We start from the raw sequence: 24,175 nt of genomic DNA on the forward strand, positions 1-24,175 counted from the left end.
ATCTTTTATTGTTTGTGTAGTAGTCGAGCCGATTTCGAGAAAGAAAGCCAGTCCCTACAGACTGATCGAAGTGTCCCCACTTCAGAGATAACTGTACGTAGCAAAAAAGCAATAATTTCAATGTACCGAGCGAATTGAAGCATTTATACCCGAGAATAATGTGTAACAAGTTAGAATATTCGATATAAAACTTCATCGAAACATCAACGAAGGTAACAGAGCTCGGTGATCCCGATCAATAGCAAAATTAGTATACCTGAGAGACAAGACCACTGAGTTTTAGCTCAAGGATTTGTAGTCGCATTTGAAGGGCGGCGAGTCGTAATAAAAGGGATATAATATGGTCATGTATTTCTAAAAGATTGATACAAAAATCCCTGCCTGATCCCCTTAACTAGGCTATCTGTATAGTGGGAGCCTTTTTGTTGAGAGGCATACTCTGCGAGCCATTTTTGGGTGGCCTTCGTCTCTAGAGGCATTTTGTAATGACAGCTTGCGGTGATAAAATTGAAGTGAATAAATTAATTCATCTGTTCGAGGAGGGAAAGTCAAGAAAAACAAAAAGATTGACTATAAATGTTCTTCGCCTAGATTAAAGCTCAAGTGGAGGTGAGGGTTCTCAAAGAGATTTTCCGATGCCTGCAGATGTTCACTAGTAGCCTGTATAAGTGTGTTGGATCGGTTGGCGCTGGGCAGCGGCGCGTTGGGCGTTGGGAATATCATGGAGATCTCGAACCCGTAGGTGATATAATAGCTCACTTATCAGGCAAGTTGAAGACATAAAAGGCATAAGGGAGTTCCCAAGAACCAGCAAAATCAGTTGAAATTTGCTATACAAGTTTGAAATCCTACTTTGATAAAATTTTGGGGAGCAGGCGATATGTTCATTAGGTCCTTCGCAATAAATTAGTCTCCAGCATTAATTAACCGTTAATTAGCTATTTCACAAATAAATATCAGGGACGAATGGGCTTTCTTCCATGAACGGCGACTCTAGTCGTAGTTAGTACGAGTACTCGCGCTATCGAAAGGAATGGATTGGACTGTACGTTTGAACATAGGCATGCAACTTCTTATCCCGCAACTCCTGCTTGACCAAAGCATTATGAATCTTGGCCGCATCCTCGCTCCAGCTCAGCACCTGCGTGTACAAGCGCAGCGAATAGGAATCGATGGCTTGCTGCAACTGCACTGCCTGGTACTTCCCCAGGGCCTTTAGATGGGGATCACGCGGCCAGGGCGAGAATGGTAACACGTAGACCGACAATTGAACATCCTCAAAGCCAGCTGCGACCATCCAGCCCTTTATCTTATGGTAGATGTTCAGTTCGCGGCCCATCTTGTTACCGGCGAAATTGACGGCCTGCTGCCATTCCATGAGCGCCGAAGTTTCCTTGAGGGAGTCATCGTCGCTCCAGCACCACACGGCACTCTCGTGCGATTCAAAGTAGCCGCCGGGTTTGACGTGCTCGTAGACTCGGCGGATAAACCTGGGCCAGTCGGCGACGCATCTGTTCAGCGTTTTAGAGAGTCACTCTCGTTGAAATAGCGGATTGATGGTAGGGAAATACCCTGCTAGGCAGCGTGCATGGATAAAGTCAAAGTGGTTTTGTTCATACTGCCATTCGCTTTCGATATCCTCCACGATAAACTCGATATTTGGGGCCACCCAACTGGGCTGGATGGGGCTGATGTCGTTCCCAATGACGCGGGCGTTAGGGAATTTCCTATCATCCGGTGTCAGCATTTTGGGCATACAAAGATGGAGGATGGAGGCTCCCACGGACTCGGCGATGTCCATAGCCCAAATGCCTGTTCCGGTTCCCAGGTCAAGAATGTTCTGTGGGGATGATTTGATAGGGGCATTGTAAAGCTCTCCTCCCAGTAACATCAGCCATCTGCACCGCTCTAGTTAGTCGTACTCCTTCACCAGGAACATGTTGCTTCACGGACATGTGGTGTGTCTGAAAGAAGAGTTCAGTATGTGAGCATGGACAGTCACTACGGATGGTGCCTTACCAGATCCATTCGATCCTGCTCCTCCTCATCATTTGGCATCCTAACTTGGTTAGTCTTACTAGCTAGGAGCCTCTAGAGGAAGGTGTGAAAGTATTACATATAATTTCCCTGGTCATGGATCAGTCATTGTAAGTTAGGACTAAGGGCATGGGTTGCCCACCTGGGCAGGCAAAACTACTTACTAAGCGGTTACTGCAATATCGCCGACCATTTTCATACTCAAACTCGAGCACGCTCTCCGACAGGGAGGTGAGATCGGACAGCTCATCGTCAAATTCACTGTTGTCCTACAAGATGGTGATTTAATTCCCGGGTCACAATGAGCCACTCGAATCTACATACGCTAAAATCATCGACTGCAATTGGACCGGGCGCGTTGACGGGAGTCTCAGCGTTGACTAAGGGTACTGCCGATGGGGCTGGATCGGATGGCGCCGCTGGCGGTTCGGGGGAAGAGGAAACCATTGCGATGAAACAAGACAGGAAAATTTTTGTGAGGAACACGCGGAATATATAAACGGGTTGTCAATCAACTCGGCACGGGGTTTCCGGGAGGGGTTTGCATTTCATGCAATATGTCGGAGATTAGAATTTCTGATCCATCCAGCGCCATGTACTTCGCCTCTGTATTTTGCGATTGCAAGCACCTAATATTGAATACTGCTGAGTGAAAATCACTAAAATAGAGCGGGAATCAAAGCGACTCCACCTGTTCTTCTGAGTTTTTTGTCTTAAAATTGTGCGAAACATTCCCCTCAATGGACTCCTTTAATCCGAAGTGCAGAAGCACCTTAGGTACGGAGTGTAGGCGTCTTAAAAGTACTCCCAAAGTACTCCGTAGTCCCTTCTACTTATTTCCCTCACTTTCACCGCCGAGCTCCTAAGTCCTTGGTTTTAGAGAAAAAATGAAGGCTAACGCCAAGGCCAAGGCCAAGCTATATAAATTGCGATCGATTGTACGGAGTAGTCCGCACCACGCACGGCGAGACACATCGTTTTCTAAGGTTTTAGAAGCTACATCTCTATAAATAAATAAATAGGTTTTGAAAAGCCCCTCGGTGGTCTAAAATAAGTACCTCTTGACGACGCTGATTTTGTACCAAGGGCGCTGTAGCCAACGTGTCGTGCATACCAAATCATAAGTGGACTAATTAATGCCGTCTACGGGCAACTAAGTATACCATCGGCACTTAACTCTCTCATTAGATAATATTGCCAGGCAGTATTTTAGTTAACTCAAAGTTCAAATGCCTCAGACAAAATTAGGCCCAGGGCTGGAGTACACACCGCGAGAGCGCTGTATACCAGTTGTACAATTAGCAAATGTACCAGGTCTCTAATCCCGATAGGCCTGGAAAACGCGGTCCCTAATAGAGAGGTAAAATTAATTAGTAGCGATATTATGTATATAGGATATAGAGAAATACACGTAAAAACGTGTTAAAACCGCGACTTTTAGGTGTGTTTAGATAGAATAAAATTTTCTAGGGTCTCGAGCTACATGTTATATACACGCATGTGCGGGGTTCTGTGGGGTGATTACCTTCCGAAGTCTAAGGATACGGAAGGAACAAGAACAAAAGCAAAGAAAAACAAAACTCCACTCAAAACAAAGTAATGTGTGTCGCTCGTGTGGCCATGTGACCTCTTCCAATTCCCCTCAAAACCTCTCTTAAACCGGCACGACTATCATGCTCAAATATCTTCAACTGGATCAAGAAGACGCTTCTGTAGCTTCTTCAAACCTCCTTCCTGGGACAGAACACGAGCGACTTCATTGATGTCCTGACATGCTAGTTCATACACATCATGATAAAGCACATCCCAGATGTAGAGTTTATCGCTAGATTAGAAAATCATTCTCGAGGCATCGTCATCCTCTAATATTGGTCGACCCGGAGCAAGACCATAGCCTCGAGCAATCTTTTGACCCGCTGAATCGACACCATCCCACTCGTATTCAAAACTGGGGCTCCCGGGACGTTTGTAAGTAACTCGACTTGAGCTGGTAGGATTTCAAAAATTTCTTACTGGCAGCACGAGAGGAACTTCAGTGGTAGAATTAGTAGGCGACCGAGCGGGCAAGGTAGATTTGGGAGGTGTTGGAGGCTAAGGAAATATAAGCGGCGTAGCTTGGATTGGTGGTATGCAGAAAGCTCACAGGTGATTGAGTGACGCTGCTAAGCTGAGGCATATAGCCGTTAGAATGTGTGCAAAAGTACTGATGAGGTGAGTTCAGAATAGCTCTAGGGCTGTTGATCTAAATGCCTGAGCTTCAACAGATGGCGGAGATCGATGTGGAAGTGGGTCCGGGGGAACATCATTCGCCCACGTGATCCCATCGCCTGGCCTCTAAGATTCTGCAAGGATCGCTATTGGATAGTACTAGCTACAACATCCATACTCCGTAGTTATACCTACTCCAGCTCGCTTGCTCCAATATTAACCGAGGTTTCTCTGTGTGATGACTAAGCCCTGCCTTCCTGGAGTAACGTATTTCACATGCGAGCTGCGCAGTCCGATACCCATAGTAAATGCGCTAAATTACAACTAGATATCTCAACAATGCTTGTCTTTGCGAACTTTTGCTTACAGCCTAATACTTTTTATATAATATGTTGCTCCTTTTAGGAGTTTGGGGGAATTTAAGAAAGGTTAAGAAATTCATAACTGAGATATATATTCGAAGGATTTAGAGATACAATTTTCGATACCATAATAATGCAGGGTTTTAATCTACTTGAAATTGATATATACTACTAAAAATTCCTATCAATACCTATCGGCAAACTACTGTTAATAAGAACATTTGGTTGTGGAGATATAAGTGTAGCATATATCGATTTTACTACGGTGTTTCGACTGCGCAGCTCGCATGTGAAATATGTTAACTAATCACTTCCTGAGGAGAAGCCTTGGTGTGGCTGCCAAGCTATTGGCCTCAGGCACAAGAGGTATGCAAACCCTGCAAACCGCTTCGGAGCACAAATGGCTCGGCTTCCCTCTCTCAGCCTTTATTACACCTGCAACAACCCCTTGGTTCATATTTTTCTACTAAGCTAGCTAGGAAGAAACGAGATGGCGGCTCATACTTCACACTACATTCCGCTGTGCTTGTTTCCATATTCACCACGTCCAGCCGTTGACATCTTCAATCCAATCCGTCGTTTCGGGTGGTGTTCCTTCCCAGTAGAATCGGTTATTGGAGGGTTGGATGAGTCCGTATTGGAAGTAGTGAGTATCACCCCACTGTTGAGATTCGTCAAACGGAGATGCAAGTTTGAATCCGCAGATATGCCTAGAGATAGTTAGATTATTATAGTCCACATAGACAATCTCGCATAGATATACATTTGACCACTGGACTTGTCATAAATGATCTTCGATGGACCAGCCATACATGGCATGTACCCGCATAGCAAAAACCTTCTGCTCTATGTTAGCCTACTGTTTCGCTGTGGTCACTAGATAATTATACGTATAGACTTGGCGAAATTTATCGCGGATAGCCTGGCGATCGGAAAAGGGGAGCCTCCAGAATTCGGTCAACTCAAGAGACTCGCCAGGGACCTTTTCCCATAGAATACACGTGATATATCCCCCAGGAACACCCTCGTCGTGGTCTTGCTGGCGCTGTTGATAGCCCAGCAGTCGAGGAACAACGTCACAGCCCAGCTCTGTGAATGTCCGAAAAGCGATCAGTTCTCGGTGATCAGGAGCGGTGTCGACAGCCTGGTTAGCCCGTATGCCGGCATTCTTCGTTTCAGTTCCAGCAATAGGAACCTTTTGGTAAATGCGCAAGAATGCGCGCCTGTTGTCGTCTTCCTCACTGGCAGGCCGACATAGGAATTTCCCGGCGGTATCTGAGGGCGCGAGCTCCGCGGCTATGTCTTCCTTTGTTAGGCGATTCGAGTCTTCACTGAGCTTCTCAAGTATTATCCATGTCTGGGCAGGGAAGTTAAACGGTGGGTCCGCAACAGCATCAAACGTGACCTGTGTTCCTTCAAGATCGGTGAGATATTCCATTGATGAATCCATGGTACGTATCTTGAAGATGAGGACGAAGGGTTAAAAAAAAATGTGAGAGTAGAAGAGTAACTTGATAGTGATCGCATGTTAACAAGAAAGTTTAATTTCTCCGGTTCTGCGGCAAAACTTCTCTCCCACGTCAACCTTTTTCCTTCCAGCTATGTTTACTGTTTGTTTGACTGTTTCCAGTCTCTCGTCCAAGCCCCCCAACCTCTACTGTAATCTCCTCGACTACGGATCTTTCCAAACAACATCCCACGCAAGCCAACCTTTTGCCTTCTCGACTGCCCCTCCGGCCACCAAGCAGCCTAGTATGACAACTGACAGCTGCAGCACAACCTGTCCCGAGGCCAATGGTAAAATCTATGCCAGCCTATACGGTGAGGTAAGATAGTATCTCTAATACCTTTCTATCGAATCAGTCGCTTACGCCATAACCAGAATTTCCACATGAATTATTAAATGCGCCACGGCACGCCTTATCCCAACATGGGGTCGCTTTCAACCCGAGGACGTCGACTCCTACAAAGTGTTTATTACAAACGCCAAACAAGAAGGCGCTTCGTCTATACGAAGGGTCGACGAAACCACAATGTGCGATTCTGATCCAGATGCACACAATGAGGATCGGCCTTCGTCACTTTTTGCTCAAGATCAAGGCATCAGAAACAGACCAATGCAGCTGCGAAGCAAGTTCACAAACACCGAGGTATATCCTGATGTAGTGTCCGTTGTACACCAGGCTTCGCGTGAACATGTGGAAACAGCTCGACAAAGTGGCAGCGAAGGACAAAGATTACGACAAGATTGTATCCAACCCGCAGGCCATCCGCTACGTAGCCGAATTTATACACCGAACAGGTCTCCTCCAACAGTTTCAACACGTGGGACTCAAAGAGGACGACGACGAGGAACTGACAAGCCTTGCGGCAATGGACCTAGGTGTGGAAGACGATGAGTATTAGCCAATGACGAAAACGAAGCTAGGAAACGAGAAGCTTAGCCAACTGTCGACAAACAAGCCGGGTAACTGGGCATGGATAATACACCATCAAGTGCGACTGGAGCGGGGAAGAATGCAGAGAGGGGAGAGAGAGACAGAAGGGGGGATGGAAGGCGGAAAGTGCACTCCGCCGCATTTAGTATATAAATTTCTCTTATGAATGGGTTTGTGGATTTACGACACGCAGGAATGGGCTGATTCCACAATCTTTACAAATCAGCCTCTGTATTTACTCTCGGGAGTTATCCCAACTCGGCGTTTGGCTTCGAGTTCTTGCTTCAGATGGATGAAGCGCCTGCATAGTCATACGCAACTAGTTAGACTGCAACAGGTTAATTGAACTTCGATTGACTAATTGATTGATTGACCCACTCTCCGCTGAGTACTATACTATGATTCCAATCATACCTACTCAAAACCTGAACGGACTTTCCGTAGCAAGACGATGGTTTCTACACGGTAGCAGTCGGTATTGTAGGTAGAGTCCCCCTTTATTTAGAGGATTATCTTGCTAATAGGGTTTGCCCAATAGATATCAGAGATTTGGATATTTCAAATGTTGGCCAGGCATGATATTTCATAGTAAATGAGCATCTGTTGGACATCAGATGATCTGAGGTGACAGGCCTCTTCCCTTAGATAGCTTTTCCTTCTATTCGCTGCCAAGATCTTTGAATTGAATTCGGTACAATTCGACCTTCTCTGGAATACTTATTGTATGCACCCTAATCATAATCACCTGGGCAGTACCGAAAGCAAAAGCAGGTAAGCGTGGAGATTGATTAAATTGACGCTAAGGAGCAGGTAGATCAGTTGGTGATCAAAAGCAGGTTGATCAGTTGATTTGTAAAAGAAGACTGCTAAAAAAGACTGCATGGGCCCCGGCATGGCCTCTGTGAACTATTGCGGTCGTCATAAAAAGAAACTGTCCCAATTAGACACTTCACTTCACTGCGCTGACTGAGCAAGAACTGGCTGGCACGGATCGTGGCTGAGACAGTCTGATCAGTCTATTACCTGAGTAATCCGATGAGGCGAAAATTCATGATAGTTACTTACACCCTCGAGAGCCAGAGAGTAGCAAGAGATAGTGGAGAAATTTTTCATTCCGAATACAGCAATTTGGAACATTTGAATGAACTTGATTCTAACTGATTACGAGCGTTTACCACTGCCATTTCTCCGGGTGGAGGCCTACGTGTCCGACAATGTCGTATATCTAATTCCTGTGTTCCTTTCCCGAGGATTAATATTTTCCTCTGAGCGCCCGCTGGTAGAACTTGACTTTATTTGAAATGTGAATTTAAATTAGACATTTCTACAGGATCTGTGTAGGTGTATCCCGGCCAGGGGTCAGAAAATATTAAAGCCTGAGTGTGCTGAATTGTTGAGGCAAGGACAAATAGAAACTGAATTGTCAGATTTCATAGCGTAGAACCTAGCTTCTACAACTCTCTACTCAATCAAGCTTCTCACATTCCACCATGCACTTCGACGTAGCCCTCTCCTGACATGAATAAAGAGAGTAATGAAAAACGTGTTCGGTCCTGACTCGACAACACGAGTCCAAGTCAGAACGGGAAGGTCGCCCGAGGTCAACCAGTCAGGCTCGACTCACCGACCTACACTAGGTCGGACTCGGGGTCTAGACTAACCCCACCACACGCCGGCGAGGGTAATGATGACAAGAACAAGAACTAAGACCCCCCTTCCCACAGGGACAGGGTAACAAGGCTCACCAACACGAGGTCAAGCCTGACTTGGCACGACTAGACTAGACAACTGCTAGCACGGGATAGATGAATAAAAGAAGGTTAATCATATTGAACTGCAGCTACGGTGCCAGGGTAATATACCCGGGATTCTGCCACAGGAATCCGCCGGAGCGGATTTACTTGGCTGCCGAGCCTCCTGTTCGGCACATTGTGGAGCGAAACCCCTGGAAAAGACTGGTATACTTACACGCCCTTCGCTAAATTTGAAGCTGTACGTCTATATGGAATCTTAAAAGCTTAAAAAAACCTTAGCTCTGAAGGCGAAAGTCCCAAGGTTTGGGAGGGAAGCTACCTAGGTAGAGATCCATTCCTTATTAGGCGGCGGCAAGGAGTATACATATCAATGATGCCTAGGTAGATATATCTTTCTAATATTTCAAACCTCATTATATCCAATATTCCTGTCTCCCATCTTATACCAAAGTTTACCATACGAGAATTTCTTCATTATCTCTGAAAAGAAATGTCCGAACTACTTGGAAGCCGAGAATTGAAGCCAGTCTCCGAGTGTCATCACTCTCCACAATGCCATCTATGCGAGCCGAACCCATATATACTTACCTCTGTTATCGAGAACGAGCGTGCTCGCCGGTTAGCAGCGCAACAGTTTGCGAAGATGGAGACAGAGTTCGACAACTTATCAGAGAATGCACCTGCGTACGACGACGGTGGCTCGCTAATGATAGACTTCCTTGACAGGTTTTTTCTGGCATTGGAGGAGGAGATCAAGTTGGTTACAAAGTTATCAAATGTTCTAAAAGAACGCACTGAAAACCCCGAAATCTATATCGCTATAGGAAGACTCTCCGAAATTGAGTTCAACCGAGCTTATACTTCTTTAAAGCAGAATCCCAACCGCCAGTTACGAAGAGAGCTAGCCCAGAACTCTCAGGATTGCGATAACTGCTTTTGCTCTTCTGGGCGGTTACTTGGGTCCTTAAAGGTGGATCATATAAATAACAAACCTGGCCAAAGCCCCCCATCCTATGATATAGCGGCTAGTGTTCGGAAAGCGAGTGATAGTGCTCCCGCAAAGCCGCATCGGAGTTTTTGGAAGAAATTTTGGAGATGTTGAGCTCGGCTTTAATGGTCAGGAGAAATTGGTTCTCGCTAGGAGTGATCGTTATTGGATGAGATTACAGAGAATTGCTGTTTATCTTGCTTTAAAGCGTTGTGAATTATCGATATAAATGGATTTGCTTGATAAAACTCCAAATGCTGTCCGGGTAAAAACACTTCTTTCACCCCATGTATGAAGCTACGTATATATAAATCAGGCACTAGAGCCTTATTTTCTCGAAATCTTACCACCTAGGTGCTTGGATTTCTATAGCAAGATGTAATTGATTCATTCAATATGTTACTTCTAGTGAGTGTCCTTGGATTCTATAGCGGAAACATTTCTTTTGTGGTTCTTAACTATCATGGACGTTACAGTATTAGAAGAAGATGATAATAAAAAAATGGCCCATGGCCTCTACAAGATCTCGTGTTAGATAAATTAGGATCTACTATAAGATCCAAGTTTGCGAAGGGCTCTACATTCAACAGCAAAATATATTCCCAAGATGAAACTGGCCGGCGGCAGTATGTATTTAGACATGGTCACCTCCGAAGAGGGCCATCCAAAGAAAAATAAAAATAAAAACAACAAAAGGTAGAGACATAAGACTCGTTTTCTTCCTTCATCTCACCTCACTGAGGTCCTCGGAGAGAAGCAAAAACAGCCAAAAAGCCCAGAGGAACGCCACCAAAAACACCTCCTCCTCCTCCACCCCGGTTCAGTAAAAGGCTCCGTTTTCGTTCATCTCACCTCGCTGAGGTTCTCGGAGAGAAGAAAAGGATAAAACAACAGAGGAACGCCGTCGCCTTGGTATCACCTTAGCAAACTGAGCTAACTAGCCCAGCTGGCGACTGGTCTACCACGGCCTCTTTTGCCCCGTGGGAGGTGTTGCGTACGAAGGTACTCAGGTTGGACAACTTTACGGGGTCCATCTTCTTCTTCGGTGCCTTCTTCTTCAGTGTGATAGAGGGCGCGGAGGTCTTTTGGGGGGGGGGCGGGGGTCTTTGGGCTCTCGGGGGTCACAGCAGGTGGACGGACTTCGGCATGATCCCCTGCGGGGACCTCCTCGCGGGTTCCCTCGGACTGCTCGCCCACAGTAATATCTTCGGGGCTATTTTACGATACATTAGCCTCTGTGCATACATAGGCACAGATCCGCCAATATAGTTTCTATGAGAATCATGTTTTACTACTTACGGGGCATCCTCAGGATCCTTGTCCTTGGAGGCTGGCCTCCCCCAAATCAAATCAAATATCCGGCGCCAGCAAGGCACCCAGCCACGAAGATCAAAAGGGCCCAAAAGCCCGGCGAGGCCACTAACTGTTGGCTTAGGGACCGGGAGGTCCCGGAAGCAGAAGGACATTGGGAGGATTGGGTGGCCGAGGTAGGTGGAAGGGGGGCGGAGAACACATTATTCACAACGTTGTTTATCGTGATGTTGCTCGCCATAGCTGCGATGTTGTGAATATGTACAGATTTACACTGCTGGGGGAAACACGATATACCCTCTACGCAACATCGTGCCTGCTTAATCTGTACAAAATACGTCGTAACTACGTGTATAGCTTAAGCGAAAAAGAAAGGTGTTGGATGGAGGGGAAAGAGCAAGGTAGTTTATAGAACCACGCACGGAAACGCACACGGATAAAGACCACTAAACCGAAAGAGTCAAAGCTAAACCTAACCAAGTAGTTCACAATCCCAATCCGATATGGTGTAGTGGCTAACATCGCCGTCTCTCACACGGCAGCCGGGGGTTCGATTCCCCCTATCGGAGTTTTCTTTTTGGTCGTATTTTTTTTGCCCTCAAACCCCACACAAAATATATAAAGGTAGATAATAAGACTTTCTCTACAAACTGATCCGCATCCATAATTACTAAAGCGGTGGTTTACTGCGGTGGTTACGGGTGACGGGAGAACTAAAATCTCCTACTTTTTGTAGTGGTTGCATAGCAGATACTACGATGCATAGTTATCTCGACTGTTTATAAACTACCCGGCAATGCCATTTGTTTTTCTCATTGCATCTATGATTGAACATAGTAGTTAGTAGTTGGCAGAGTCAACTCCATGGTAGGCCACTCATAAGCCGCCATTTAACCCCTTAAGTGCTGATCCCCACATCCTCCCACCAAATTCTCGACATCCCCACAGCCACCACATGTCAGGGGCTTGAATTGAGTGAAGAGTTCCCTGGACAGAGCCGCGATGACAGGTTCCGAAGAAAAATCGCAGTTGTCTACTCGTCGGAGGAAGTGGGCTCCTAAGCTCAAGTCTGGGTGTATAACATGCAAGTAAGATTTCTTTTTCAAATATCAGAAGCATTCGCTAATTCCTCCATAGAATTCGAAGAATCAAATGCGATGAAGAAAAGCCTCATTGTCGGCGATGCGTCTCGACAGGTCGGAAATGTGACGGATATCCTGACCCACCTTTTACAGTAGAGGTTTTCGGATCATACCACGACAAAATTGATTCGTCTCGAGAGCGACTTGTCAAGGTGAGTAGTTCACGCGAACGACCTTCAGATAATGTAATGACACTGAATAGTGCGATCTTGCCAGTCCTAGAGGTTCCACTCCTCTGTTTGGAACTCGCCCTTTGGACCAAGTAACAATACCATTTACGCATTTTTCAGAGCGAACTGACGGATTTCCACTACTGTCTGGACGAAACTCTCTCCTACTACATCCCCTTGCGGAATCATGGAATGCCCACTTCATGCCATTCCTCATAAATAAGTTTAGGCTCTCATTTGAAATGGCTAAAAGCATCTACAATACCGTTCCAGATGTTATTTCCAAAGCGGAGGAGGAGTCTGCTCTGTATAAGGCGTGTAATGCCGTCGCATGCGCTTATATGGCCACCATTACCCGGACTTTAAAGGCAACCTCGGATCGAGCTAAAGCATACGGAATTGCGCTTACGGCCATCCGTTCAGCTATCCAGGATCCTGAAAGATGCAAAAGCGACAATACATTATTAGCCATATGGATGCTAGGACTATATGAGGTAAAATTGAATCTAGTCATCGGCGAGGAGAAATTCTAATGACACTCGAATTAAGCTCGTTTTAGGTGTACGAAATGGCACTGAACCAGTCGCGACTCCTGGATGGCAAATCCACAACCAGGTGTTATCGGAGCTGATTCGCCTGCGTGGCTCGGAGCAGTTTACCACCCGGAGCGGGCGGAATCTTTTTATCATTATGTTTACTAATGTGGTACGTTAACCTTCATAGATTGTTGGCATGGCTAACGGTAGCATCTCAGGAAACACAAGCACTTATGTCTGGCCAAGAATGTAAAGAGGTATTAACATGGTTTCTTCAGTTCTATAAATACTGCGAGCCATCAGAATATCCAATGCTCCGGGCATGTATTTTCTCGCACCACTGTGCCCGAATCTGCAGCCGTGTTCGCGCCTTGGTTGATGCAGGTGACATCGACAAGGTGCTGTCCAGTTCTCCCTCCATTCTCCAAGACATGGATGAAGTGGAGAAAGCAACCCACCCCTTATCCCACGAGAAGGCGATAGCAAGCTATGTGGTGGATCCCCCAATGACGCCGTATTCCCGGCCGAAGCATGCATACCCGTGTTATGTCGGTGTCCACGTCCTCCAAAGCAACTTCCGCATGCGCCTCTCATATGCAGTCTTGGAATTTTTGGGCTATGCGTGTAAGGCCTCAGGCTGTACGCCTCAGCAACACATACTTTTCAAGCAATACCACCGTCGCTGTGTCGAGGAGATCCAGGCTCTTGCGGACAAAACCTCACATATGCTGGATATGTTGCCTGATGTGAGATATGATGAGCTCCTCAACCAGAGGAAAGGTGCAGTAGATGAACTGGATCGCAAATATTCCCACACCGGAGGGTCACCAGACACAATACAAGCGGCGTTGGAAGAACCCCGCGAGCGATCCACCCGAGCTGTGAAAATCTGTATTGACTTTGAACAGTCAATAGACGGAAAATCCACTCTACTATTCAATCACTCTCACCGTGGAATATCCGTTCTTCGGTTTGGGTTTAGGGATGAGACAGAAACACACTAGAGACAGGCAAGACCTGGTCCGAATCAAAGACATGTGTCTTTCTTTGCATTTCGCAGTGGCTTTGTCCACAGCGGAGATACTAGTACGTTTTTCATGGTCTAAATAAAGACTTGTTAGAGGAGGGGGAGAGCTATTCCATTGTCTATAAGTAATGAATGGCTGGGAAAAGGCTTGTTGGCGGTGCCTAAACGCCACAAGCCATCTCAGCCGACAAGAGACAGATACGCCAAACCTGTATACACTAAATATATATGGTGACCTCGGTTATGCTGACTATCGGGATGCACTAGATGTTTCACATGCATCAAATGATGAACTTTATAGTTTTCAAAAATATTCTCGAAATCCCTCGGCAAACGACAGTAAGTCAAAATTACGATGGGGAAAAAAACCTCAGGTCCGCTCGAAGCTTAGCTTCAAGCCATCATGCAAGCCAGCAAATTCAGCAGGCCATATATAGTGTGACTTATTGGTTGATCGATTAAGCGTTGGACTTTGCATGTACGGTGGCTCGTGCTCTCTTGCATTTTCCTCTTCTCTCAAACACGATGGGCATAGTACCCTAATGCACGGTATATTGTTTAGTGCCGGCTATCCCTATTATACTGCTCATATGAAAAATAGTCCATAGAATACATAGAATACGAGAAGCAGAGGTCATCCTAGTATAGTAGGTCTGGACGCAGTGCTAGTGGAGGGATGATCGGACTCTGCGGCCGTGGGCGATGCTTTATGTGTGCTGGTTGACACACCGGTTGTCCGTGAACTTGTGGACAAGTCTGTGGATACAGCTGTGGTAGTAACAGAAGACACTGTTGAATTTTGCCATCTTTCAAGCACATATTGAACCATGGTGGCGTTGTATTTCTGAAGATATAGACCGTGAATTGCATCTACATGGCCTGCATCGCAAAGCTCGTCACCTTTGTCACACCATGATGCCATGCGGTAGCTGTACTGCTTGCACACGGTGTTATTCATTCGCGTAAAGATCTGATTAGAGAATAAAAGTTAGTTGGTCGTAAGTTTGGCCCCGGCGTGACTACTTACTCCGTTGTGAACACTTATGCCACGATCATAGGTTGTGTTGGCGATGTGTGTGGATCACCGAACAAGACAGCCGCAACAACTGAAGATTTATAAGCTAGAGCGCGTTATTGACAGCATCAGAGACCCTTACTACTGTTCTTGACTATACCTGGCGATAGGGGTGCATGATGGTTGAAGTTGCCACCAGTGCCGCTGCAAAGGATATCGGAAACTAATTGAGCGCCCTAACGATAGTGCGTTAGCATTCTCATAACTAACACACTCGGTATTCTGACCGCGTACCTGCGAATAGCCTAAAAGACCCATTTTTGAGCCCGGCCAGGACGAGTGATACTCATTCGCCAGCTGCAGCATACCGTTTGCCCCATCATTTTCCGACTGGATGTAGTCATTCAGCGTTGCAGGGTATTCCACGTCCATAATATTCGAGTCCTTGATCTGCGTTGCAATAAGATGTGCCAGATGCCTAGGACTTCAGCATAAGCTAATTATAGATATACATGTATAAATATTTGAGAACCCAAGCGTTTTTAGAGCAGTAAATCCTATAGTAATATCACTGCTCATAGCAATGGGTGGTCTACCTCTGTGGAAAAGCCCTTTAGTAAGTGGTCACTCCATTAGGCACTTATGATGACTGTAACTCTAACCGGCTTCAGTCCAAGGCGAGTGATCGACGAGGCGAATTAGTTGAGGAAGTGGCCGATGTGACAACCCAAGACGAGACGCTCTTCTAGAACCCACAGTTTGAGCACTACGAAGCAACCTCCAATATTCAGCTGTTTTTGATTTTTTTTTGTTGCCAATTTCACGTCCTTTGCAAAGACTCATGAGATCAATAGTCCACAAAGTCTGTGCTAGGTCCACTCCCCACACACTTGGTCAATCGACTAACTTGAGGTCCTCTCAATCCCAGAACTAAGTTCCTACATCGGATTCTTCTCCATCTTGTCGTTCACTTGGGCTCAGGTCACTTTACATGATGTCCGGTTCGCTACAGACAGTATAATCGAACGCATCGCCCACGCATGTCACTTTGGAGTTATGGTCGGGCTCGCAATCATTGGACCAGAGTTTCTAACAGAACATGATGGATGGGAACCTTTGCAGTAACTGTCACTCATCTTGATGGCTAGTCGGGTGGTTCTTTCCTGTTAATATGGGTTAACTCTATTCTTCACCTGGAGGTATCGCGCCACCCGTTTGCCATTGATAGCAGTGATGGCGTCCCTGTTCGTTGCTGTGTCCATCTATCTCGGTTTATCGTTTGCCTTCTACCAACGCACAGCTTACGACGTATACATTGGCTGGTATGTGGTTGCTGTTATGGAAGTTGGGGTCAACCTGATCCTTGCAGCGCAGTGGAAAGCCATGTCCTTTGAGAAGACACATCTCATCGAGAGGCTGACTTGTTTGACCTTGATTATCGTAAGTTATATTCATGTTTTTACATCAGCAAGGAGTGACTGATTTGAACAGCTCGGCGAAGGAATTATTGGTCTGACCAAGACGATTATCGAGATTGAAAGCTTTGACCTCAAATTCACATCGGCGGATATTGGTTCTATCATATCAGCAGTATTAGTTATTGTATGGACCCAATCACTGGATCCCGAGGCAGATTCACTAATATATCACAGTACCTTGTGTATCAACTATATTTTGATAATGTCCGCATGGAACCATTTGGTTCCGTCCACCAGCAGTTGTGGTCTTTACTCCACTTCCCTTTCCATCTAGTCCTTGCTCTGATGATGGAAGGGACAAATCAGATCCTATCATGCGCTCATGTTGTTAAAGACCTTTTCAACTTGTCGGACCTTTTCCAGGCGGATCTCTCACCACAAGATAGACTCATTACGCTGAATCACACAGTCCATACCATCTATGAGAGATTTCCTTCCACAGAGGCTGTGATTAGAGAGGTTGAAGAGTCCTTAGACGCTCTTTTGGAGCCTACTGCCAACACTACGCAGGAGGAGACGCAAGCAGACTTCCAACTCGTGGTAAAGCAAATGGTCAAAACGGTCATTGAAGGGTACGGCTGGGAACCTCCAGAGGAAGTCGCCGAGGGCGACTTTGCGGGATACGGAGACTCAATTGTATCAATCTTCAACCTTACTTTTGGTAATTTTACGCCTTCCATTGCGCAATATTCCTTTTTTAGTACTAACCAATATTTCCACAGGATACTTCTGCGTCTGTACCGGCTTGGTCTGTTTGATAATTAGCGTTCTCACGCTATTGTCACACAGATATGGCTATTCGAACATGCGGTATATAAGTATCGGCGCCAATATTCTCATTGGTCCGGGTATTACACTGCTAAGCACTATAGTCTTGACCGATGCAGCGGGGAATCTAGGCACAACACCCTAGACACTTCCAGCCTTAGCATTGATATTGCTGAATGTTTTTTTTTTATGACGCTAATGTTTCTAGTGCTTGCCCAGCTTGCACCACGTCTCTATCTGATCCTGGCTGATCCCCCAGGGGATGCAAAGATGGAAGGATCAAACTTGGTAGCGTCAAAGTTTTATTAAGATTGTGCACAAACACGTCGGATAACGGCTTCTTCAAGCAAAAGGAGCAGTTTGTTATGCTTAGAAAACGAGAAAGTAGATTCGTGGACTGAAAATACTGGCGATTATTAATAAATTGTATGGGAGAGTGGTGATTTATCAAGTTAGACAATCTGGATAATTTCTAGGCAAACGATCATCTCATAGTCATTCAACCTCAGCCAAATACGTTTCTACCTATGATCACTTTTACAATAGTCGATTATAACAAGTCTTTCAAGTTGTGCAGCATGTGTATTTCACGAAAATAAGGAAATGATTACATGAATGATGTATTTTGCTAGCCGAGCTAGTCTAGGTTAGCTAAAAGTGGTACATGGTGAGAGGATATATGAGATCTGAAGAGATTTAGAAGTGAATGGGCTTCGAGTAGGTGGCCATAGCAGCCTCCTTGAAGGCCTCGGAGAGGGTGGGGTGGGCGTGGCAAGTACGGGCAATATCTTCGGAAGAAGCACCGTACTCGATGGCGAGGGTAGCCTCAGCAATCATCTCACCGGCACCGGGGCCGATGATGTGGACACCGAGAATGCGGTCGGTCTCAGCATCGGCGATGAACTTAACAACACCCTCGGTGTCGAGGTTGGTCTTGGCGCGGGAGTTGGCGCTGAAGGGGAAGGTACCGACACGGTACTTGACACCGGAGGCCTTGATCTCAGCCTCGTTCTGGCCAACCCAAGCGACCTCGGGGTGGGTGTACATAACGCTGGGAATGCAGGCGTAGTTGACGTGGCCGTAGCCAGTCTTGATGTATTCGATGGCAGCAACGGCCTCCTCCTCGGCCTTGTGGGCCAGCATGGGACCGAAAGTGCAGTCACCGATGACACGGATGTGGGGGAGCTTGGTGCGGTACTCCTGGTCGATGACCAGACGGCCACGGTCGTCCTTCTCAACTCCAACCTGCTCCAAGTTCAGGCCCTCGGTGTAGGGGCGACGGCCGATAGCGACCAAGACAACGTCGGCGTCCAGAACCTCCTCCTTGCCACCCTTGGCGGCCTCAATGTTAAGGGCGACGGTAGAACCGCTGTCATCGCCGGAGACGACCTTGGTGCTGGTCTTGAACTTAATACCCTGCTTGCCCAGGATCTTCTGAGCCTGCTTGGCGATCTCGGCGTCCATGCCGGGGCCACCAATCTGGCCAAGGAACTCAACAACAGTAACCTCAGCACCGAGACGGGACCAGACGGAAGCCTAATATCACAGAAAGAAATGTTAACACGATCCAACATTGAAAGCGCATTCGGGAATCAATACATACCATCTCGAGACCGATGATGCCACCACCGATGACGACCATCTTCTTAGGGACCTCAGTGAGGGCGAGAGCGCCGGTGCTTGTGATGATGCGCTTCTCGTCGATGTTCAGGCCGGGGAAGGGGGTGGCCTCGGAGCCAGTGGCGATGATGATGTTCTTAGCGCGCAGGACCTGCTCACCACCGTCGTTGAGGGCAACCTTGACAGTGTTGGCATCAACGAAAGAACCGGCACCCTTGACGTAGTCGACACCGTTCTTCTTGAGCAGGAACTCAACACCTTTAGTGAGACCTTCAACGGATGTGTCCTTGGCCTTCATCATCTGGGTAAGGTTAAGCTTGACATCGCCGACCTCGATACCGCGTTTCTTGGTGTCATGAAGAATCTGGTGGTAGAGATGGGAGTTGTTGAGGAGAGACTTAGAAGGAATACAGCCGACGTTCAAGCAGGTACCACCGAGGGTTCCGCGCTTCTCGATACATGCGGTCTGCCAGGGTGTTCGGTTAGTACGCGGATCACGACGACAAGACCGGCCCAATTAAACACCGGAAGGTTTGGAAAATAGCTAGTTCGTACCTTGAGACCCTCTTGACCGGCCTTGATAGCGGCAACGTAACCAGCGACACCACCACCAATGATGACCAAGTCGTGATCACCTATTGTCCGGGAGAGCGGAAATCAGCAATCGCATTCGGGAAGCGGAGAGGACCACTCCAGGCACTCTGCGACGGCGACATAGACACCGACTTACCTGATTCAGAAGCAAAACCGCGTTTTGACTGGCTAATGAAGATCATGGGAGTAGCGAAATTGTTGGGAACAGCCCTCGGGCCGGCATGGCGGAGAGCAGACCGGGGCATAGCCCGGGGCAAGACGGTGCGGAACATAATGAAGGAAGAGACAAAAGACTACTGGTCTTTAGATATAAATGCAATCCTCAATGCGAGCGGATTGAAGTTGTTGGGAGTGCACAAACAGGGTGGGTGGATTCAAGTACGGGAAATGACTGAGCTTTTGCGGTATTGCTTGGCTTCACCGCCTACGACGCACTATGGCCGCAAAGCTGACCGGTATGGATAAGGCGGTAAAGTCGGGCCGGTCATTTACCGGAGAATTTCGGGAGCTAGTTCCGGTTATTCTGCGGGCAGAAGATTGGATATAGGACACCGCCCAGATATTTTGATTGAGTACGGAGTATGGAGTACAATACGATCCTACAACATAAGAGAAATGATCCGGAACATCTCATAGCACCTACATGTGTTCTGTAAAATTTCCTTCGTATGGAAAACCCCTAGATATTAGCAATTTGACCGGGTATTCCTTGCATAACTCACCTCTTTCCGGTCTCAAGGGGACAGCTCCGAGAATCGCAATTTGCTAAGCCACAATAAAGGCTGGAGAGTTAGCGGCGATTCCCCAGACACTATTTTGTTTACCCGCGGACCATTTTTATCGCCAAGGGTTCTCGGCGGTCTCCGCCGCGGTTATAGGCGAGTTGGAACTCGAATTTGGACTTCGATGCCCCAGGTCTTTATACGGGCATCCACCCATTAAGAGTGGTGGGTCGCGTGTGAACCAGGTGGTAGGTACCTACCTATGTACCAGGATATGAAAATGATGACCAACCTTGGAAGTATCATCCTTGGCACTCTTATTCAAGCGGCACTTGATCTTTCACACAAATTACTTCGATGTCCGTACGTTACCCATATCCATTTCCACAATATACAACGGTGGTAGAGCGGTAGGTCAACCCTAATGATAATTGTCCCGAAGGTTTAATTGATATGACATAGACGAAGGAATCTCTCCACTAAAGCTAAATTTAGGCAATTTTCATTTGTAAATAAGCGAGGGTGTCAGAACAGAAGTTCAAAGCTAAAGTTCAGGTATATCCTCTAGGCAAAGTCCGTGAGTTCATGAGCTCGTGCAATACAGATAGAGAAGAATTTAGTCTTGTCCACAAGACAATTTCTCCTCCTCCTTTCGATTTCTCTTCTGTCGCCACTTGATCCCATTACAAGCGACTATCCACAAGCAAGGAGAAACACCAATGGAGATCAAAGCAAGTGTGGTGTACGCCCAGCCATCGCCCATAGCAGAGCTCATAGGGCTAATCGCCGCTGATGCTGCGGCACCGAGCTCACAACGGAAGAGATTATTCGCCGCAGTCGCAGTCGCCGACTTCCCCGGCCAGAGATCAACCATCAAGGCATTCAGAACCTGGGAGGTACCAATGAGAGACCATCCGGCAATGAACAAAAGAATGATGGGAGCAGCAAGATTGACTTTGTGACCCAATACCCAGCCATAGGTCAGCATCGCCAGGTTACTAATATAGTAAAGCGGAAGCGCAACCTCCAGTCTCGCGCGCTCAATGTTGAAGTTACGGATGTCTGCACGCACATTCTTGACGACAGTGAGACCGGCACGTTTTGCGTGACGGCGGTAGTTCCAGTCGACCAGCCGGCCAGTCGTGAAGGCTGAAAGCACCCCTCCTCCGCCGATGGGGAGGTACATCAACGCCGCATGGAGGTCGTTGAAGTGATAGATTTTGTGGAAGGAGGTAGATGCACCAGTCATAACAGCATAAAATCCAGCAAATAACAGTCCTGTAGTGACCAAGACGACCGACGTCTCGATATCAAGGACGACCTTCATAGTCGGAACCGGTGATGGAAATCGGAGAGAGTAGTTCTTCCGTATCTCGGTTTCCTTGTCCGGATCAGGCACAAGACCCTTCTGCTTGCGTGTGCGATGGCGGATAATATCTGCCACGGAGTTATTCAAAGTGGGTGGTGGGATGGAGCCGTCTCCGACCACTTCGCGACAAGTCTCCGGCAGGAATAGAGCGAGGATGAGGAGGAACACGCCACCGAAGATGAGCAAAAACCAGAAGATCCAGTGCCAGTTCGTGTACTGACTGAGAAGACCACCGATGATTGGTGACAAAGAGGGACCTAACATGCTCCCGATTGAAGCGAAGGCGATGTATGAACCTCGTTCTGCGGATGTGATCATGTCTCCGACCAAACCGTTTGCAAGAGCCACCGTCCCGCTGCTACCTGCACTCTGGAGACACCTGAGGACTAGGAGGGCAGCATAGCTGTTTTGAAGACCCAGTCCCAGATTAGCTGCAAGGTAAATTGTGAAGCAAATGATGTAAGCAGGACGACGGCCTGCGGTGTCCGAGAATCCTGCAATCAGCATGGGTGCGACCCCCTGCATAATCTAAAAAATGAGAAGCATGATTATTTGTGCATTTATTTGACAGTCTTGTTGTTCTCATTGACTCACCAGATAAGTGGTGACTGTCAAGTTCACTTGGGAGACGGATATACGCAGGGAATCCGCGATAGTGGTCAAAGCTGGCAGATAGATGCTCGAAGACAAGGGTGAGAAGAAACTAGCCAGGGATCCCATGGCAACAATAGCCCGTTTTTGGGCTACTGTGAACTGGGAGTATTTTTCTTGGTGCGTGTCTCCCTGGTCTGACAGGTCGGGGGCTTTGGTGCCAACCTCGTCGCCACGATCTTGCGCCATGTTTCCTTTTTCCATTGGATGAAGTCGGGGATTTAACTGACCATGTGGTAGAATCGTGGAAGACGTGTTTTGCGAAATATCCCCGATATGTAGTTCTGTTACCTGCCCGGTTCAGGGAAGTCAACCAATTAAAGTTTGTCAACGGTTTGTTATCCCGGTACCGGCATCGACTCACTCAGGATCGCTCTTGCCACTCTTCAGTTCATACAACTGGGATTTATGACCCGTGAGCCTTGTGCTCGTAGGACACATTTACTTGTGATGAAGTCTTCTTTTCTTCTATCCTTCTTTTTTGTGGCCTTGTATGTCATATACAGTCATTTGCATAGACAATAATATGCACTGTTATGTAGACTGGAGACTGCAGTATTCAAAGTACCTACATATCAATCACAGATACTATCTCGAAGCCAGTGTGACGTACGATGCTTGTGCTCATGATCATGTGCACTTCAGATATAGGTCAGCACGTGTTTCTGGGACACCAATCTTGAAATAGACTCCCCTCCGGAGTATTAGATGCAGAATTTTCTTTACAACCAAGATCTCCAAGATATAAGGCAAAATGCCATGATAGCTTGGCAAGTCTATATTAGTGGGAAGGTAAAACAACTGAACAAGACAATGAGATATGTGCGATGTAAAAGAAGTAAACAAAAGAGATATGTGTGATGGCAAATGAATGTCGGAAGCAATCAATGCGTCCTCGGTCATATGGAGGCACAAACAGCTGAAGTCTGGGGATTTCGGCTATTCCGTTTTCACCCCCTCCCGCCCTTCCCGTTCTCTCCACACTGCCAATTGTCCCCTTCTCCAATCAAGGGACAACTTGATATATCCTATCAGTCTAGCCCAGAGTATTTTCTCGTTCGCTTTCCTTTTCCATGTTGGTGGTTATATCTTGCCGCTTTTTGATCTAGTAAAACTGAGCAAGTCTCTTGGAAGGTGTGTGGTCGTCTAGGGCCCAGCCTGATCCACTTGGATCGGATCTCTGCCGTGCCGATCTCTGCACTAGTAATTTATTAGTTGCTTACCAGTCGCATACACTATACTCAACCTATTACAGAGGATAGTTGCCGGAAATAACAGTCATAATACCAGTGCAGCAATCTTCTATAAAACAAACCCTCTTATTCGTGCTTAATTGGTGTTTCGACCATTGACCATGAATTGTAGGGTTTCGTAGAGTATTATACGAACAACTATGGAGTAGATAACATAAGTTAACAGCATTACAGAGCGTTACTGGAGTTGGCTTAGATTATCATTGCTTCCAATAAACGGAATTCCGACAAGGACGTAGGTTACTATGTGACAAGGATAGGCTGCCTTGAACCTTGGGAGGATACCTTGTGGCGGCAGTAATGTCTCACACATGGAATGTGATGGCGCTGTGTTGGTACTTTAGGCTCTCACTAGTTGGATGTTTTGGGATAGAACTTCGCTTTTCCTTCATCCGATAGCCCAATGCTGCTATTGATCTGCAGTTCGTGATTTAATATGCAGATACCAATTTGCGTTCTCCGTAATATCATCCCAATACGATCATTCTCTCCGAAAGGTACCCATTTATTAATTTATTCCCCCCACTAGAGGTTCCTAGTAAGACCTAGGAGTATACGCTCTTGCAGACTCGTCGGCTAGCCAGCCTTTAGATGCAACTTCATGAGAAGTTGCAGTTGAATTGTTGGAGTCTTTCCGATCGGCTGTAACGTTATGTCTTCGTCTGTTCATCCTTCTCTAAGGCCTGCTCTTATATATTGTCTATTGTAAGTTCAAAGTAGTTAATATCAGCC

The 24,175-nt window shown here is 46.8% G+C and overlaps 10 protein-coding genes across 10 annotated transcripts; 4 read left to right on the plus strand and 6 right to left on the minus strand.

Moving 5' to 3' along the window:
• Positions 1 to 1,021: 1,021 nt before the first annotated feature.
• N7479_000717 (class I SAM-dependent methyltransferase) lies at positions 1,022 to 2,484 on the minus strand (the record flags this gene model as incomplete). The annotated part of the gene is made up of 7 exons (XM_057248415.1): positions 1,022 to 1,511; positions 1,572 to 1,898; positions 1,954 to 1,964; positions 2,020 to 2,059; positions 2,117 to 2,127; positions 2,202 to 2,306; positions 2,362 to 2,484. 7 exons carry the CDS (start codon positions 2,482 to 2,484, stop codon positions 1,022 to 1,024), a joined length of 1,107 nt encoding a protein of 368 aa, XP_057112847.1.
• A 2,661-nt stretch (positions 2,485 to 5,145) lies between these two features.
• N7479_000718 (uncharacterized protein) lies at positions 5,146 to 6,057 on the minus strand (the record flags this gene model as incomplete). Its single annotated transcript, XM_057248416.1, has 3 exons — positions 5,146 to 5,317; positions 5,371 to 5,448; positions 5,498 to 6,057. 3 exons carry the CDS (start codon positions 6,055 to 6,057, stop codon positions 5,146 to 5,148), a joined length of 810 nt encoding a protein of 269 aa, XP_057112848.1.
• Positions 6,058 to 6,208: 151 nt separating this feature from the next.
• On the plus strand, positions 6,209 to 6,485 carry N7479_000719 (uncharacterized protein; the record flags this gene model as incomplete). The annotated part of the gene is made up of 2 exons (XM_057248417.1): positions 6,209 to 6,433; positions 6,471 to 6,485. The coding sequence occupies 2 exons, from the start codon at positions 6,209 to 6,211 to the stop codon at positions 6,483 to 6,485; spliced, it is 240 nt and encodes a 79-aa protein (XP_057112849.1).
• Positions 6,486 to 9,289: 2,804 nt separating this feature from the next.
• On the plus strand, positions 9,290 to 9,901 carry N7479_000720 (uncharacterized protein; the record flags this gene model as incomplete). The annotated part of the gene is made up of 1 exon (XM_057248418.1): positions 9,290 to 9,901. One exon carries the CDS (start codon positions 9,290 to 9,292, stop codon positions 9,899 to 9,901), a length of 612 nt encoding a protein of 203 aa, XP_057112850.1.
• An 819-nt stretch (positions 9,902 to 10,720) lies between these two features.
• Positions 10,721 to 11,253, minus strand: N7479_000721 (uncharacterized protein; the record flags this gene model as incomplete). Its single annotated transcript, XM_057248419.1, has 2 exons — positions 10,721 to 11,000; positions 11,087 to 11,253. 2 exons carry the CDS (start codon positions 11,251 to 11,253, stop codon positions 10,721 to 10,723), a joined length of 447 nt encoding a protein of 148 aa, XP_057112851.1.
• An 847-nt stretch (positions 11,254 to 12,100) lies between these two features.
• N7479_000722 (Zn(II)2Cys6 transcription factor domain-containing protein) lies at positions 12,101 to 13,950 on the plus strand (the record flags this gene model as incomplete). Its single annotated transcript, XM_057248420.1, has 5 exons — positions 12,101 to 12,186; positions 12,236 to 12,392; positions 12,443 to 12,904; positions 12,960 to 13,115; positions 13,165 to 13,950. 5 exons carry the CDS (start codon positions 12,101 to 12,103, stop codon positions 13,948 to 13,950), a joined length of 1,647 nt encoding a protein of 548 aa, XP_057112852.1.
• Positions 13,951 to 14,607: 657 nt separating this feature from the next.
• N7479_000723 (uncharacterized protein) lies at positions 14,608 to 15,420 on the minus strand (the record flags this gene model as incomplete). The annotated part of the gene is made up of 2 exons (XM_057248421.1): positions 14,608 to 14,943; positions 15,283 to 15,420. The coding sequence occupies 2 exons, from the start codon at positions 15,418 to 15,420 to the stop codon at positions 14,608 to 14,610; spliced, it is 474 nt and encodes a 157-aa protein (XP_057112853.1).
• Positions 15,421 to 16,221: 801 nt separating this feature from the next.
• N7479_000724 (uncharacterized protein) lies at positions 16,222 to 17,379 on the plus strand (the record flags this gene model as incomplete). The annotated part of the gene is made up of 4 exons (XM_057248422.1): positions 16,222 to 16,428; positions 16,480 to 16,590; positions 16,641 to 17,127; positions 17,339 to 17,379. The coding sequence occupies 4 exons, from the start codon at positions 16,222 to 16,224 to the stop codon at positions 17,377 to 17,379; spliced, it is 846 nt and encodes a 281-aa protein (XP_057112854.1).
• Positions 17,380 to 17,930: 551 nt separating this feature from the next.
• On the minus strand, positions 17,931 to 19,720 carry N7479_000725 (dihydrolipoyl dehydrogenase; the record flags this gene model as incomplete). The annotated part of the gene is made up of 4 exons (XM_057248423.1): positions 17,931 to 18,770; positions 18,838 to 19,320; positions 19,410 to 19,489; positions 19,585 to 19,720. 4 exons carry the CDS (start codon positions 19,718 to 19,720, stop codon positions 17,931 to 17,933), a joined length of 1,539 nt encoding a protein of 512 aa, XP_057112855.1.
• Positions 19,721 to 20,786: 1,066 nt separating this feature from the next.
• On the minus strand, positions 20,787 to 22,394 carry N7479_000726 (MFS transporter; the record flags this gene model as incomplete). The annotated part of the gene is made up of 2 exons (XM_057248424.1): positions 20,787 to 22,067; positions 22,134 to 22,394. The coding sequence occupies 2 exons, from the start codon at positions 22,392 to 22,394 to the stop codon at positions 20,787 to 20,789; spliced, it is 1,542 nt and encodes a 513-aa protein (XP_057112856.1).
• Positions 22,395 to 24,175: the final 1,781 nt, after the last annotated feature.

Source organism: Penicillium vulpinum (genome assembly GCF_028829585.1).
Source record: "Penicillium vulpinum strain IBT 29486 chromosome Unknown utg000001l_segment0_segment0, whole genome shotgun sequence".
Classification (NCBI taxonomy): domain Eukaryota; kingdom Fungi; phylum Ascomycota; class Eurotiomycetes; order Eurotiales; family Aspergillaceae; genus Penicillium; species Penicillium vulpinum.